General features: G+C 44.7%; 1 protein-coding gene across 1 annotated transcript in view; it reads left to right on the top strand.

The window, feature by feature from the left end:
• The window catches only part of LOC137562298 (mucin-19-like), a 177,343-nt gene that overhangs the window by 115,442 nt on the left and 43,234 nt on the right, over nt 1-18,667 (top strand). Inside the window, exons 23-24 of the mRNA XM_068273632.1 lie at nt 13,587-14,333; nt 17,779-17,796. Coding sequence (XP_068129733.1) covers nt 13,587-14,333; nt 17,779-17,796 — 765 coding nt within the window. The remainder of the gene's footprint in view (nt 1-13,586; nt 14,334-17,778; nt 17,797-18,667) is intronic.

Here is an 18,667-nt window from a genome sequence, read left to right as displayed (position 1 = left end):
TCGCGCATGCTGTAAAATTTCGGGCCGAGGTTGGTTGGTCGGGTGCGTGGCGGTACGGCTGCCGAATTGCGAATGAGCGACAAGACGACGAAACCCCCGCCGCTGCCGCAGCAATGTATAAATGTATGTAGTGTGTAGTGCATTTATACATTACCTGTCTGGTGTCAGCCTCCACGCAGTTTCCATCCATCTCGCTGGGTTCCGCATACACGCCGGCAGCTCTCTGACGTCACAAAGGCGCATTGCGGCTGACGCCAGACACTGTGCTGCTAGTGTGTATGCGGCTTACCCGGCGAGATGGACAGATGGACCCGGCGAGCTGCTTCAGGACAGGTAATGTATAAATGCACTACATAATTTACATACATTTATACATTTTGGGGGCAGCGGCGGGGTGGACAGCGGCGGCTCAGCCGATTCTCAGGTGATTTCATGCTGGAATCGGACGGGAATTGGCCTGTAGTGTATGGGCAGATTCAATTAGAGACATATTTATCGCTAATCAGATTCGATTAGAGATACATTTGTCTCTTGGTCGAATCTGCCCATATTCGTTCTAGTGCAGGGGTGTCAAACTTAAATGGATGGAGGGCCGAAATTGAAAACTTAGACCAAGTCGAGGGCCAAGTCGTAATTATTGACGAAATGGTTTAAATTTTGAACTTTTTTTTATGTTACAATGCTATGTAAACTTTTACTTTCGTATTATAACAACTAACAATAGCAATAGTTCTTAAATTGAAAAATAAATTAACATTCAACCATTGCTAACAATATTATGTTTCAGCCTGATGGACACGGTGTCTCACCTTGCTGCCCCAGCTCTTTCACCCACCCTCAAAATGGCGTCCGAGCATATAGAACCTCTTAGCTGTCCAGCACCTCTTAACATGTTGTCCTAGGTGCCCAGCACATCTCCACATCCGTCCACAGGTGCCCAGCACCTCTCCAAATGTCACCCAAGGTGCCCAGCACCTCTCCAAATGTCACCCAAGGTGCCCAGCACCTCTCCAAATGTCACCACAGGTGCCCAGCACCTCTAAAAATGTCACCCAAGGTGTCCAGCACCTCTAAAAATGTCATCACAGGTGCCCAGCACATCTCCAAATGTCACCACAGGTGCCCAGCGCCTCTAAAAATGTCACCACAGGTGCCTAGCACCTCTAAAAATGTCACCCAAGGTGCCCAGCACCTCTCCAAATGTCACTCAAGGTGCCCAGCACCTCTCCAGTTGTCACCCAAGGTGCCCAGCACCTCCATAAATGTCACCTAAGGGGCCCGGCACATCTCCAAATGCCACCACAGGTGCCCAACACTTCTAAAAATGTCACCACAGGTGCCCAGCATCTTTAAAAATGTCAACACAGGTGCCCAACACCTTTAAACATGTCACCTAAGGAGCCCAGCTCCTCTAAAAATGTCACCACAGGTGTCCAGCACCTCTAAAAATGTCACCTCAGGTGTCCAGCACCTCTAAAAATGTAAAGACAAAGTCTTTTTTGTCAAGCCGCACAGTACTGTGCATGTGCTGGCACAGCGGTTTACCACAAAATACACATGATGCAGCAATATTAGCCCACAAAATACACATGATGCAGCAGTATTAGCCCACAAAATACACATGATGCTGCTAAAATACACGATGCAAATGCTGCATGCCCGCAGTGTTTACCCACAAAATACACATGATGTTCACACACAAGCCTTCAACAAGTCTCCTTACTCAGACGCACACAAGCCTGCAACAAGCCTGCCTACTCAGACATACACACACAAGCCTGCAATATTTCTCCCTCCCTAGACACGCACAGACAAACGCACACAAAAACTTGCAACAAGTCTCCCTCCTCAGACACGCACAGACACACACACAAGCCTCCAACACGTCTCTTTCCTTTGACACACACAAGCTTGCAACAAGTCTCCCTCAGACACATATACAGGATCTTCTCAAAAAATTAGCATATTGTGATAAAGTTCATTATTTTCTGTAATGTACTGATAAACATTAGACTTTCATATATTTTAGATTCTTTACACTACAACTGAAGTAGTTCAAGCCTTTTATTGTTTTAATATTGATGATTTTGGCATACAGCTCATGAAAACTCAAAATTCCTATCTCAAAAAATTAGCATATTTCATCCGACCAATAAAAGAAAAGTGTTTTTAAAAGAAAAAAAGTCAACCTTCAAATAATTATGGTCAGTTATGCACTCAATACTTGGTCGGGAATCCTTTTGCAGAAATGACTGCTTCAATGCGGCGTGGCATGGAGGCAATCAGCCTGTGGCACTGCTCAGGTGTTATGGAGGCCCAGGATGCTTCGATAGCGGCCTTCAGCTCAACCAGAGTGTTGGGTCTTGCGTTTCTCAACTCTCTCTTCACAATATCCCACAGATTCTCTATGGGGTTCAGGTCAGGAAAGTTGGCAGGCCAATTAAGTACAGTAATACCATGGTCAGTAAACCATTTACCAGTGGTTTTGGCGCTGTGAGCAGGTGCCAGGTCGTGCTGAAAAATGAAATCTTCATCTCCATAAAGCTTTTCAGCAGATGGAAGCATGAACCCACTTTTGAACCAGAAACAGCGGCAGAGGTGCCTGACCTGGGCTACAGAGAAGCAGCACTGGACTGTTGCTCAGTGGTCCAAAGTACTTTTTTCTGATGAAAACAACTTTTACATGTCATTCGGAAATCAAGGTGCCAGAGTCTGGAGGAAGACTGGGGAGAGGGAAATGCCAAAATGCCTGAAGTCTAGTGTCAAGTACCCACAGTCAGTGATGGTCTGGGGTGCCATGTCAGCTGCTGGTGTTGGTCCACTGTGTTTTATCAAGGGCAGGGTCAATGCAGCTAGCTATCAGGAGATTTTGGAGCACTTCATGCTTCCATCTGCTGAAAAGCTTTATGGAGATGAAGATTTCATTTTTCAGCACGACCTGGCACCTGCTCACAGTGCCAAAACCACTGGTAAATGGTTTACTGACCATGGTATTACTGTGCTCAATTGGCCTGCCAACTCTCCTGACCTGAACCCCATAGAGAATCTGTGGGATATTGTGAAGAGAAAGTTGAGAGACGCAAGACCCAACACTCTGGATGAGCTTAAGGCCGCTATTGAAGCATCCTAGGCCTCTATAACACCTGAGCAGTGCCACAGGCTGATTGCCTCCATGCCACGCCGCATTGAAGCCAGTCATTTCTGCAAAAGGATTCCCGACCAAGTATTGAGTGCATAACTGACCATAATTATTTGAAGGTTGACTTTTTTGGTTTTAAAAACACTTTTCTTTTATTGGTCGGATGAAATATGCTAATTTTTTAAGATAGGAATTTTGAGTTTTCATGAGCTGTATGCCAAAATCATCAATATTAAAACAATAAAAGGCTTGAACTACTTCAGTTGTAGTGTAATGAATCTAAAATATATGAAAGTCTAATGTCTATCAGTACATTACAGAAAATAATGAACTTTATCACAATATGCTAATTTTTTGAGAAGATTCTGTATATACACAAGCCTCCCTCCTCAGACACACAAACACATATACACACACAAGCCTGCAACAAGTCTCCCTTCTCAGACACACACATACACACACACACAAACATACACACACAAGCCTGCAACAAGTCTTCCTCCTCAGACACACACACATATACATATACAAGCCTGCAAGAGGTCTCTCTCCTGTACACATACACGTTCCCACCCCCCAAACTAACTCTCTTCCCCAGATGACCCAAAGTGAGGCAAGGAATTATCTGCAGGATAGGTTGCAGCTGGCTGGCCAGTACCGTGTGCACTGTACAGCGATAGAGTTGGGCCGAACCTCCGATTTTAGGTTCGCGAACCGGGTTCGCGAACTTTCGCGGAAGGTTCGGTTCGCGTTAAAGTTCGCGAACCGCAATAGACTTCAATGGGGATGCGAACTTTGAAAAAAAAAAAAAATTATGCTGGCCACAAAAGTGATGGAAAAGATGTTTCAAGGGGTCTAACACCTGGAGGGGGGCATGGCGGAGTGGGATACACGCCAAAAGTCACCGGGAAAAATCTGGATTTGACGCAAAGCAGCGTTTTAAGGGCAGAAATCACATTGAATGCTAAATGACAGGCCTAAAGTGCTTTAAAACATCTTGCATGTGTATACATCAATCAGGGAGTGTAATTAAGGTACTGCTTCACACTGACACACCAAACTCCACTGAACAGAACAGGTATGCAGTGGCGGGTTCACTGAACAGAACAGGTATGCAGTGGCGGGTCCACTGAACAGGTATACAGTGGCGGGTCCACTGAACAGAACAGGTATGCAGTGGCGGGTTCACTAAACAGGTATACAGTGGCGGGTCCACTGAACAGAACAGGTATGCAGTGGTGGGTTCACAGAACAGGTATGCAGTGGCAGGATCAATGAACAGGTATGCAGTGGCAGGATCACTGAACAGGTATGCAGTGGCAGGATCAATGAACAGGTATGCAGTGGCAGGATCAATGAACAGGTATGCAGTGGCAGGATCAATGAACAGGTATGCAGTGGCAGGATCAATGAACAGGTATGCAGTGGCAGGATCAATGAACAGGTATGCAGTGGCAGGATCAATGAACAGGTATGCAGTGGCAGGATCAATGAACAGGTATGCAGCCAGGGACAAGCTAAGGCTAACTAATCTTTCCCTATGAGAGACTGCAGTAGCTCGCCCTACTCTAACTAATGCAGGCACACGAGTGGCCACGGCCGCCGCTGCCTGCCTATATAAGGGGGGGTGGGGCTCCAGGGGCTAGTGTAGCCTAATTGGCTACACTGGGCCTGCTGACTGTGATGTAGAGGGTCAAAGTTGACCCTCAGTGCATTATGGGGCGAACCGCAATGGGGCGAACTTTTCCGCAATAAAGTTCGCGTGCGGTACCCGCACGCGAACCACCTAGGTTCGCGCGAACCAGGTTCGCCGGCGAACCGTTCGGCCCAACTCTATACAGCGAGTCACAGACTCACTGATAAGCTCATGTGCTGTCCTAACCTGGATGCTGCTTCCTTATCTCTGCGGCTGCTCAGATGCTCTCTGACCTGGCAGGGAGGCAATAAATCAAGCTGGCTGCCAAACACTTAGCTAGAGCCTAGTACTTGCGTGCATGCTAGGTGAGTGTGTAGGGGGCTGGTCAGCCCGCGTGCACGCTGGGGGACAGCTTCAGCTGAATGCTGCTTTTGATGTGAACTTCAGCTGGCTGCTGTTGGTCACACACACTATGCCACCTGTTGCCTTGGTTGACCTTGGGTCCGTGGTAGTATGATGTCGGCACTGTGGAGCAAGCTGAGGAAGTGACCCGAGATGTCAGGAGGCAGAGCAAATGAGCAAGGGGGGGGGGGGGGCGGAGGCCACCAGTAAGTTGAAAGATAATGGGCGGGATGCAGCGGAGTCACCAGCTTGTTCATTGCGATCCTGCAGGCGGGCCAAGTTTTAAAGCGCAGCGGGCCACAATCAATGTAAATTAAGAAAGCACTGGTGGGCCAAGTTTTCTGGCGCTGCGGGCCAAACTTGGCCTGCGGGCCAGAGTTTGACACATGTGTTCTAGTGTATGGACACCTTTAGTCTTTCCCATCCTTCTCCCACAGAAACAATATCACCACAAGGTAAGTGTTTATGAACTCCATTTTTTTAGGTTCCTTTTACATTACAGCACTGCAGTATTCTCCCTGCTGATTCCCCTTGGCAGTGGTCATTAATATCAATAAGACAGGCCAAAGTACACACAATATGACAGAAGTGCTTAGATCGACACAGAGGTGTCAATGTATTGCTGAGCAGTGTTGCTAGGAGCACAATTGCATTGCAGCCAATGGAATCATGAAAATCTTGATAGATTATTGTGGTAGCAGTGTGGTGCGCATGCGGACACTGGGAAAGTTGGATGATGCAATTCCTCTGGAAGTGTGCATGTGACTTAAGGGACAGGCGCTATCTGCCACTGGAACAAATCTGCATGCAATGGTGTGGTGCGATAGGCTTCTCTGCTGCACACAAATTGTACCGCACTATAGGCTTGATTCACTAAAGCGTGATAACTGCTATCACAGCAGTTATCACGTGATCTGCAGCGCGGCAGTTTGCGCGTGTAAACCATTACTCCGCATGATAAACGAACGTTTGCACACGATTGCATGCGTGTTTCGAGCAAATGTTCATTTATCACGTAGAGTAATGTTTTATGCGCGCAAACCGCCGCGCGCCGCAGTTATCACGCTTTAGTGAATCAACCCCTATATGTGAAACCTGCCTTAACCTTAAACGCTTTTGAAATGCTGGGTTATTTTTAGAGGATAATATTTATCTTAACCATATTTTTCTTATGGTCTGTAATGTGGGGTAGAAAAGAGCCCTGGGCTATAGAATTATTTTTTTATTGCTATACATTTCTATAGCCTATGTATCAGTAGAAAGTTTTCCTTTCAACAACCAAAAGACCTTCTAGTTTTCTAAGCACTCTAGATTTGGCTGGGGTTCTCCATTCTTTTTGTATCATAGAGTTATAATTGTTGGAATGTTATTAAGACTGCCCTTTAGTATGTAGATGTATATTTCAGTAAGAGTGTTGTATTTTGTTTATGGCTCCATTGATTGATAGAGATGGCCCGAATAGTTCGTTGGCGAGCACAATTTGTCGAAGATCAGGTATTCACGCTCGCAGCGAGCGGCGAGCACATGGAGCAGTTTGACCCACCCCCATTTATCATCATTGGGCTAAACTTTAACCCTTTACATCACAGTCAGCAGGCACATGGCATCCAATCAGCCTGCACTCCCTCACGGACCCCCCCCCCCCCGCCCCCTATAAAAACGATGTAGTGCCCACAGTGTTCCAGTCTGTCTTTGGCTGGAATAGAGAGAAGAAGGGATGGAGCTTTCTGGAGATAGGGAAAGTATTAGCAAAACTTGTTTATTTTGATCCTTACTGGCTGATTGCTGTTTAATCATCCCAAACAGCACTTCTGAGGGCTGCTTCATACTTCTGCTTTTTTTTGTGTGTGTGTGCGACACTCCACAGTCCACAGGCACCCACCATTGTGTCCACTACAAGCACAATAGGGCTCCAGGGGCTCTGTTATTATCACTAAATTGTGTTTGAAGTGTTGCTGCATTCTCAGTGTCTGTGTGATAATGCACAGACAGAACACACTGGCACAGAGCCACACACGTGCCCACTTACAGCGATATTGAATTGTGTGCCATATAAAATCTCCTTTTTTCCACAACTGCTGCAGGGCCTGTGTTATTTTCACTAAATTGTGTTTGAAGTGTGTCTGCAATACTCAGACAGAGCACACAGGCACGGAGCCACACGTGCCCACTTACAATGATATCAAATTAATTTGTGTGCCACATAAAAGCACCTTTTTTTCCACTACTGCTGCAGGGCCTGTGCTATTATCACTCAATTGTGTTAGACACTGAGAAATGCAGCTACACTTCAGTGTGATGAGTGCACAGCACAGACAGAACACGCTGGCACAGAGCCAAACACGTGCCCACTTACAGTGATAGTGAATTGCGTGCCACATACAATTCAAATGTAGGGGGGGGGGGCGTGACCTGTCCATGAGGCCGTGAGGCGTTTGCTCTCCTCACTCTCCCTCGTCCTCCCTTCCTTCCCCCCTGACTCATTTGCAGCCGACCGGCTGATTCATTTACCTGCTTGCTTTCTGGCTGGTCCTGTGCTGGTCGGGACTGTGGCGGATGTCCTAAGGAGATCCTAAGGTGATCTGCGGCTGGTTCCACCCCGACTCGCCATTCCCTGCAGCGACCTGTGAACCCGGAGCAGTGAGCAGTGAACCGTGAAACTGTGAACCAGTGAGCCGTGAGCCATATGGAGCCGTATGAAGAGCTGTTTGGATGCCGCTGGTGAACCGTGAACTGTATGAGTCTGCCCAGCTGTATTTCTGAGAGCTAGTTCAATTAAGAGCTAGGAGCAGGGACTCAATTGAAGCTGTGAGTCATTTTGAGGAGTTGGGAGTCGGGGGTTGGGAGTTGGAGTCTGGCTGGGAACCCCGTTACATCTGAATGATCAGTGGACCGACGGAGGAGCAGAGGAGTCGGTTCAGCTGATAACCAGAGCCGAGAGTCGGGCTGGGAGCCTTTATTCGGCGGATCTGCCGGGAACTAACAGGGGCCAATTCATCCAGGAGCTGGGATCCAGGCTGGGTGCTCCCATAGCTGACATCTTCGCAGCATCCATTCGGTGCTGCCGCAGCTAACCACTTAGCTAACCACTTAGCTAACCACTAACCACTTACATCCCCGCATCGCCTCCCCTCTGATGAGGAAAAAGGGCCATACAAGGGCTGAAAAAGAATCCTCAGCTAGGCCCCGCTCAGATATCCGGAAGTATCTGCGCCCATTGGGGCATAGGCTTGCTGAGGAGGAAAGAGAGCGACAGGATCAATAGGATGGACAGAATCAGCTCAGCCAGCTGGATTTAAGGGAAAAGAAAAGGGGGAAGATGGCATCGTCTACCGTATCTCCTACATCTGGTGGAGCCTACCCCACAGCCTCTGCATCAGCTACGCCTGTGGTGACCTCCAGCCTTCCAGACGCCTTAGAGAGGTTAGTGACAGTTTCATAAAATTGTATGGCACCAAATTCCTCTGCTAATGTAGCCTCTCCCTTGGAATTTTCCGCTATCGCCCCCCCCAGATGATCGATCCGACTCTTCAGCACAGGCAAACTGTAACACAGGGCGAGCAGATAGGTGGGTGCAGCAGCTGCAACAACAACAGCAGCAGGGGGCACTAGGAAAAATGACTTTAGAAGAGAGCTCAGCTACCCCTACTACACCACGGACATCCCAATTATATCAGACTTCCCCAGAAAATGCAGAAAACGTCCCAGAAAACAGCTTTGAAAGACAATTACAGAATTACTTGCAAAGCTATATAAATAAACTGCCAACGAAAGATGACGTAGAGCAGTGCTGTCCAACTTCATGGGCATGAAGGGCCTTTTTTTTTTCAAACCCCATGGTGGAGGGCCGAAGGTTCTTGCCAGAGCCCCCGGGAAAAATGCAATTAAAGGACAATTAGATTGGCAGCACTTTTCACAAAATGCAATTTAAAAGAATGGTGACGTTGTGTGGCATGCCAGAAAACACGAGGGTTCCGTTGTGCGTAGAGCGGCACGCGTTGGGTGTGGCCATGGACCAGAATGCGGGTGTGGCCACGGGTGGAGACAAATTTACATGAACTTAGCAATGTGGGACATTAGATTAGGACAGTGGCGGTGAACCTTTTGGAGGCCGAGTGTCCAAACTGCAACCCAAAAGTCACTTATCTATCGCAAAGTGGCAACAGCAATTTAAACTACATACAAACGTTTTAACTCATACATGAACATTATGGAAAATCCAAGTTGAAAATAAACTGTGAAGATAAACAATTTCATCCATCCTACTCCTGAAAATGTTTTTTTTTTAGAACCTCCCAGTTTTATTTTCCGTTTTAAAAAACTAAAAAAGTAGGTTTAATGCTATTGTCTCATGATGACGACTCAGCTTTTCCATAGTCTCACAGTTCGCAATCATGTGACCCCCAACAAGACAAATTCAGCAATCATGAGGCCCCCATCAAATCATGAGGCCCCCAACAAGACAAATTCAGCAATCATGAGGCCCCCAACAAGACACATTCAGCAATCATGATGCCCCCAACAAGACAAATTTAGCAATCATGAGGCCCCCAAAAAATCATGAGGCCCCCAACAAGACACATTCAGCAATCTTGAGGCCCCCAACAAGACAAATTCAGCAATCGTGATGCCCCCAACAAATCATGAGGCCCCCAACAAGACAAATTCAGCAATCATGAGGCCCCCAACACGACAAATTCAGCAGTCCTGAGGCACATACATAGACAGCATTTAACATAAATAAGCAGAATGCCCCTTTAATATGGTAGACACCTCTCACCTGGCTTCTAAATTCTCCTCTACTGGCTGCTGTGCCTGGCAATAGTGTTTTGGGCCGGATTGGGGATGATGTGTGGGCTGAAATGCCAGGTGACAGGTGTCCCCCCAGTTAGGTAGTGACATGTGCCCCCCCACCTAGATAGTGACAGGAGCCCCCCCAGTTAGATAGTGACAGGAGCCCCCCCAGTTAGATAGTGACAGGAGCCCCCCCAGCTAGATAGTGACAGGTGTCCCCCCAGCTAGATAGTGACAGGAGCCCCCCCAGCTAGATAGTGACAGGAGCCCCCCAGCTAGATAGTGACAGGTGTCCCCCCAGATAGATAGTGACAGGTGTCCTGAGCTAGATAGTGACAGGTGCCCCCCTAGTTAGATAGTGACAGGAGCCCCCCCAGTTAGATAGTGACAGGAGCCCCCCCAGCTAGATAGTGACAGGTGCCCCCCCAGTTAGATAGCGACAGGTGTCCCCCACTTAGATAGTGACAGGAGCCCCCCCCAGCTAGATAGTGACAGGTGCCCCCCCAGCTAGATAGACGACAGGTGCCCCCCCAGCTAGATAGTGACAGGTGCCCCCCTAGTTAGATAGTGACAGGAGCCCCCCCAGTTAGATAGTGACAGGAGCCCCCCCCAGTTAGATAGTGACAGGAGCCCCCCAGCTAGATAGTGACAGGTGTCCCCCCAGCTAGATAGTGACAGGTGTCCCCCCAGCTAGATAGACGACAGGTGCCCCCCCAGCTAGATAGTGACAGGTGCCCCCCCCCTAGTTAGATAGTGACAGGAGCCCCCCCAGTTAGATAGTGACAGGAGCCCCCCCCAGTTAGATAGTGACAGGAGCCCCCCCAGCTAGATAGTGACAGGTGCCCCCCCAGTTAGATAGTGACAGGAGCCCCCCCAGCTAGATAGTGACAGGTGCCCCCCCAGTTAGATAGTGACAGGAGCCCCCCCAGCTAGATAGTGACAGGTGCCCCCACCAGTAGCGAGCCCGTTACCTCTCTCTCCTGTGTCCCCGCTGCCGCTGCCGTTGCCCCACAGCTCAGACCTCACAGATCGCGGCGACTGAAGCAAGCACAGCGCGCGCATGACACCCGCGCGGCAGAACGTCACATGCGGAAGTGACTAATGATTCACTTCCGCATGTGACGTACTCCGTGCGGGTACCATGCACACTCGGTTGTTTACCTCACCTCAGTCGCCGCGATCTGTGAGGTCTGAGCTGTGGGGCAGCGGCAGCGGGGACACAGAAGAGGCCACACAAGAGGGAGCAGGCATGGCGCCCATAGCGCAAGCCATGCTGCATCCCAGGGAGACGAGCGGGCCGCAGCAGGTGGCCTGGCGGGCCGGATGCGGCCCGAGGGCCGCCAGTTGGACAGCACTGACTTAAAGAAATGCGTGGCACGCATTGAGGCAACTTATTGTCGAGAAATGATAAATCTTAAACAAGAGATAAAATCAATTGGAGGGAGGCTGGAGGATGTAGAATAGAACCAAGAGGACATACAAGCTCGATTGGATGTCCAAGAGCAGTTAATAGATCTACAAGGACAGCAAATTCAATTGCTCGCAATGCAGTTAGACGATAGGGAAAATCGTGGCAGGCGAAATAATTTGCGTATAACAGGACTTCCAGAGTCAATTAAACAACCAGATCTCATTCCTGTTTTGATTGAGATCTTTAATGACCTATTGGGGAGACCAACCAAAATGTACATTGAAATTGATAGAGTACATAGAACTCTCGGCCCCAAACAAATAAAACAAAAGAAATTTATCAAGATGAAAGACGTGATCTGCCGCATACATTTCTACGCATTGAAGGACGAAATATTGAAAGCTGCTCACTCTAAATCTGAAATGTATTATAAAGGTGCAAAATTGATAATCCTACAAGATCTCTCACGTATGACTCTCCAAATGAGGAGGGTCCTGGGACCGCTGCTTTCAGTACTCCGAGAAAAACAAATAACATTCAGATGGGGATTCCCTTTTCAATTAATTGTAAATCATGAAGGCCGGTCAGCTATTCTCAGATTACCAGCTGATCTACCTAACCTTTTGCAGACTTTTGAACTGCCAAATATATTATTAGGAGAATGGCCATACCACTATAGTGCATCTATACCCCCTCAGAGAGAGACATGGCATACGACGGGGGCTAAAGGCTCTGCAACAGAGAAATAATTTAACTTTTCTTGTTTTTTTTCTCCCCAACAGATCAAAGTATATGTACTAGGCCTGTGCAAGGCTGGGGGTATGATGTTTCTTACAATGTAGTAACTTGTAAAAGGGGGTTTAGTGAGCTGTGAAGTGATGTGATAGCACATCGTGTTTAGGTAAAAGGAAGGGATTGGAATAGTGTGATCTCACTTGGCGCACATATAAATAAAATATGGGATTGCAACAGGATTACTGAGCGAGTGGCGTGTTGGAGGAGGTGGGGTGGCGAGGGGGGGGGGGCACCTCTGGTCTTATGGATCTTCATGCTTCAATGCACAATCACCTAAGTGGTCCTTTGAACACCTTCGTGAATATTGATGTTGTGCTGCAGGAGGACAGCGTCCCCATGAGAGAGGTTGTCTCTCCTAAGGGGGTGGGTGCTGGCGGGCTAGCCTGTGGGGTTCCCCATGTGGCAGCTGTGCCAGCACTTACCAACCATTTATGTCTTCTTTGCTTTTTCTTTCTTCTTTTTTTTCTTTTTCTTCTTTTTTGGTTGTTGTTTTTGTTGTTATTTTTTTTCCCTTTCCTTAGACATAACGTTAACATAATTTATACAGAAGTATTAAAGCTGGTCTGAATGGCTAGGGGAAATGGGTAAAGTGATCATTATGACTTTAAACGTCAAGGGGTTTAATGAGCCAAAGAAGAGGTCCCAGATTTTGTATAATGCTCACAAACAGCGTGTTTGCATTTTAATAATACAAGAAATGCATAAGTCTGGACACACTCCGTTGGCTCATTCAGAACTCTATCCTAAATGGTACCATTGTACGAACCCAGATGGAAAATCAAGAGGAGTCTCAATAGGTTTCCATAAATCTTTTAAGTTTGAGTTTATTGATAAAAAAGTCAATGATACTGGGAGATTTATCTTTGTTAAAATTAAACATTTATCAAACATATTCATGTTTGTGGGTATATACTCCCCTAATAAAAATCAGGGCAAAAAATTATTGGGATATCTATCCAAGCTACGTAACTTTATGGAGGGTCACGTGGTAATAGGCTCAGACTTGAATCTTACATTGGAGCCAACTTGTGACTCCTCTTCTGGCCGATCAACAACACCACGTAACATTTTATCTAACATTAAATATAGATTGAGAGATCTTCGGTTAGTAGATGGGTGGAGGGTATTAAACCCAGGTACAAGAGATTATACTTTTTTCTCCCTCTTACATAATATGCATAATAGAATTGATTACATCCTTGCTTCACACCATTTGTTGGACCTTAACTTCCAATGTAGTATAGGACAGATGCTATGGTCGGACCACTCTCCGGTGATCTGCTCATTTATTATTAATGAGCAAAACAAATCAGAATTTTCATGGCGGTTGAATAGCGCCCTTCTAGATTACCTAATCTGTAAGGCAGAAATACAGCGAGCAATAGCTGATTTTAAATTTATCCATACAGGAGATCCTACAACACCACTAATAAAGTGGGAAACATTAAAGTGTGTTCTACGGGAGGTGTTTATTTCACGTGGAGGGCGGATCAAACGAGAGAGGTCACACCAGGTATCTTCCCTCTTAGCTGAAATTCACGCTCTCGAAGTAATGCATAAAGCACATAGAGATCCGGGAGTAGCTATTAAACTTTCTAAAGCCCGACATGATCTATTACAGATCATAGACACCAAGACACTACGTTATAGAGAAAAACTTGCAGCTAGATCATATGAATTCGGTAATAAAAGTGGACAGGTATTAGCTAGACTTATACATCCGAGAACGAGTACTTTCATTTCTCAAATTAACTCCCCTAGTAAAGGATTGATTCATAGGTCAAAAGATATTGCAAACACCTTTATGGAATATTATGATAACCTGTATAATGTTAAAGGCAAATACCATGATCTCCCTACAGATGAGCTGAAAGATAGGATCTCCACATACCTGAAAGCTACTAAATTACCAGAGATCTCCTCTGAGATTTTAGATTCACTGGAAGGGGATTTCTCTGAGGAGGAGTTAATTTCAGTCATATGCGCCTCTGAGAATGGTAAGAGTCCGGGACCAGACGGCTATACAGACCCATTTTATAAGACCTTTAAGGGAGACTTGATTTCCCTGTTACTAGAAGCATTTAACACTGTTTCGTCTACAGAAAGGTTTCCATCACAGGCCTTACAGGCCTATATAACCGTACTGCCCAAACCAGGTAAAGATCCTATGGAATGCTCTGGATATAGACCGATATCTTTAATTAACCTGGACATAAAATTTTTTCGCAAAGTTGACTGCGAATAGGTTACGACCATTAATTCCTAAAGTGGTCCATGGTGACCAGACCGGATTCGTGAGCCACAGAGAATTAAGAGACAATGTGCTCAAGGTTACCACTTTGATAGAATATGCCCAACGAGAGTGTATCCCTAGTTGTCTGGTGTCTGTGGATGCTGAGAAGGCGTTCGACAGGGTCCATTGGACCTTTTTGGAACTCACCCTCCAACATATGGGGCTGGGGTGTGGTATGTTACAGATAATTATGTCCTTATATTCTTTCCCTACAGCTAGAGTGAGGGTGAATGGTCTCCTCTCGGACACCTTCGAGGTCCACAATGGAACCAGGCAGGGATGTCCTTTGTCCCCTATACTTTATATATTAACCATGGATCTATTAGGCTGAACCCCTCTATCTCTGGGCTTAGGATCCGGTCTGGTCACTATAAGATATCTCTATACGCAGACGATGTGTTATTGTTTATTACATCCCCATTAATTTCGCTCCCAAATGTGCTTGGTGAGATTCGAATGCTTGGAGACCTAAGTAATTTTAAAATAAATACTACTAAAATGGAAATCCTGAATATTAATCTCTCTGGGCAGTTGTTGAGGAAATTACAAGCTGCCTTTCCTTGTAAATGGCAATTCCAGCATATAAAATATCTGGGAATACAGGTTCCGTCAGATCTTTCTAAACTATACTCAGAAACAACTAAGAGAAAAGTACCCAAATTGAACAGCATCAAACCACTCAGGATATTCTTCAAAAGTACAAATCTTTATTGAATACAGAAACTGACAATATTAAAACCAATGTTAAAATTCACCATGGGTGAAAGCGGCGGGATAATTATGTCAAAGGATAAATAGTAAATACAAAATAAATTGTCCTCACAACCATTCCCCCAAACTATTATAATGTACAGGCCACAAGTATAGGACTTTCAATATGTAAAAAGTACAAACCGATAGATCAAACGGGTGCCCTCAGGTAATAATAAATAAGGTCATATAACAAAGTATAAGCCATAAGTTAGGCACAAAGTGCTTTAAATAGTGCAATATAAACACATATAAAGAAGGTATATAGCCTAGGGAAGGTGCGAGTGTAATAACAATTGGAAAAGCAATAAAGTGCAACACCGCAGTGGTATAATATAGACATGGAGTAAACCACAACATAGGGGGACCTGAATGAATCAATAGATGCAAAGAATAACAGATGAAAGTAAGAAACTTCCATCCATTATTCCTTGCATCTGTTGATTCATATCCCATTTGCCCAAATAGCACATCCCACCCTCACTACTCTAATTAGTATTATATGTCGATGGTGCTTGTCTGTTTGTTTTTTTGTTTCTAAACTACACTCATTGAATTATATACTATTATTACATATGATATCAAGAGATTTAGCCTCCCCTACATATGGTAAACCTTCGTGGATAGGTAGAATAAATGTCCTTAAAGAGAATCCCTACTCTAAAATTTTTGCAGCAAAAAGCATACCATTCTATTCATTATGTTCTCCTGGGCCCCTCTGCGCTGTTTCTGCCACTCTCTGCTGCAAACCTGGCTTGTAATTGCCAGTTTTAGGCAGTGTTTACAAACAAACTAACCAGCTTGTGATAGGCTCACATAAGCAGAGTGTGTGAGTCATACAGAGCCTGCAGGGGGCCTGGAGGGGGTGTGTATAGCTTCTGCCAATGACAAGCAGCCCTGCACATTCCACGCATTCCAGCCTCTGCTGACAGAGCCGACAGTAGAGAGAAGATTAGATCATATAACAGAGATAACACAGCTACTGTGCAATTAGGAAAGGCTGCAGTAAGCCAGAGCACAATAGAACAGGCAAAGGAACTTATTGGATAGAAGATCTAAGGCTGAAAATTTTCTTACAGAGTCTCTTTAAGATGGACATCTTGCCAAAATGTCTACATGTAATGCAGGCTCTTCCTTTATTTATCCCAAAAACAGTCTTCAAGTCAATAAGGTCAATATTCGCCAAGTACACCTGGGGTCATAAGAACATCCCACGACTCTGTTGTTCTCTGCTGTGTAAGTCTAAGGAAGTAGGCCTCCTAGGACTCCCAGACATTGAATTATATCATAAGGCTATAGCCCTGTCCCACATAGTAGATTGGCATCACAGTAGAGAATCTAAACAATGGGTGGAGCTGAAGTCACAGATCTTAGAGTTGGAGATGAGGGCATTACCTTGGACCCCTAAGAGACTCAGAAGATCACTAACTAATTTACCATTGTGGGTTAGGAGTGTGCTGATGGTATGGGATAATTTAATATTTAATAATCAGCTAGTGCCATCTATAACGGGGCCGTTGACTCCAATATTTGATAACTTAGCTTTCCCCCCGGCGGTTGGAGCCGAAACCTTTATAGGTATCTCTAGTGAAAATTGGCCACATTTGAGGAGGGTTTTGGTGAGGGTAACACTGCTTTCTATGGCGGATATGGGGAAGATTAGCAAGGAGAGTTCTTGGTCACCAAACTGGCTCCAATATCATGTTAAATCTATTGAGTGGGCCCGAGGGACATGGACAGACTGTTCGAAGTTTGAGAATTTGTGTGTGAATGATTCCAGACCCGAACATGTTTTATCAAAATTCTGATAGCCAACATGTAGAAACTGTATATTGTGTAACAGTAATATGAATTTTTAGTGCTTTTTGTATTTTAACAAGAAAAGTCTGTAGATATTGTCTACCTGTCTCTTCTTTAATAAATAATAGAATGTATGATCTAAGGTTTAAAGCATGATAGTGATAAGGTTTAGCAGAAGTCGTACAAGCTGTTAATATAAAATGATCATGAAATAACGTATGATGGCACTATATCTTTTTTTCAGATGTCTCAGACTTCAGTAGCGATGAGGGTAAGATTTCACATTTGAAATTCTAATCTCTAACATGTAGGAACTATGTATTATGTAATAGTAATATTAATTATTAGTGCTTTTTACATTCTAACAAGCAAAGTCTACATATATTGTCTACCTCAGTGTCTTACTTAATAAATAATAGAATGCATGATGTAAGGTTGAAGGCATGATAGTGATGAGGTTTAGCAAAAGTTGTACAAGCTGTTAATATAAAATGAAGATGGATTAACTTATGATGGCCCTATTGTGTAACAGTAATATGAATTTTCAGTGATTTTTGTATATTAACAAGCAAAGTCTGTAGATATTGTCTACCTGTCTCTTCTTTAATAAATAATAGAACAGAAGATCTAGGGTTTAAGACATGATAGTGATAAGGAATCAGTGATGACTTTTTAACAATTTGCTATCTTGGCCCATCTTCTTACCTTGTGGTAAATTAAGAGTTCTGATCTTTGTCTTTCCCATGCTTCTCCCACAGAAACACCAGCACCACAAGGTAAGTGCTTATGAAAGCCGTTCTTTTCCTTTAATCTGAAACACTTTTGACATGTTGAGGTATTATTGGAGGATGATATTCATCTTAACCATATTTTTCCTTTTGTCTATAATGTAGGGTAGGAAAGACCCCTTGGCTATTGCAGAATCTTTTTCTATTAGTTCCTATCGCCTAGTATTTAATCTAGATGTCTAAAGTCTTTGAAGAAAGATATCTCTGTACCAGTAGAACGTTTTACGTTGTTAAACCAAAATACCTTTTTTTTTTTTTTTTTTTTTTTTTTTTAGAGTTCACAGAGTACCGTACAGATGATGGTAAGATTTGACACTTGAAATTCTGATCTCTAACATGTAGGAACTATGTCTTGTGTAACAATCATATAGAATTATAGTGCTTTTTAAAAGTCTAACAAGCAAAGTCTACCTCAGTCTCTTACTTTACCTCCCTAGCGGTATTGACGGATATACACGTATATAGAAAACATGCTGTGAACAGTATTGACGTGCATACATGTCCATGTCAATACTCTCCTGCACTGTATACTAGACCCTTCCTTGACACATTTTGGCAAGTTACAGGAAAAAAGTTGTGAAAATTAATTGGTTCACTTTTTGCACAGAAATCCTCAGGAAATTGAACGCCAGAAAGGTTTACAAATAATAGAATGTATGATCTAAGGTTTAAGGCATGATAGTGATAGGGTTTAGCAGAAGTCGTACAAGCTGTTAATATAAAATGATCATGAAATAACTTATGATGGCACTATATCTTTTTTTCAGATGTCTCAGACTCCAGTAGCGATGAGGGTAAGATTTCACATTTGAAATTCTAATCTCTAACATGGAGGAACTATGTATTATGTAATAGTAAT

This window comes from Hyperolius riggenbachi, chromosome 3, assembly GCF_040937935.1.
Source record: "Hyperolius riggenbachi isolate aHypRig1 chromosome 3, aHypRig1.pri, whole genome shotgun sequence".
In the NCBI taxonomy this organism is placed as follows: Eukaryota; Metazoa; Chordata; class Amphibia; order Anura; family Hyperoliidae; genus Hyperolius; species Hyperolius riggenbachi.
This window is presented reverse-complemented; position numbering and strand designations above follow the sequence as displayed.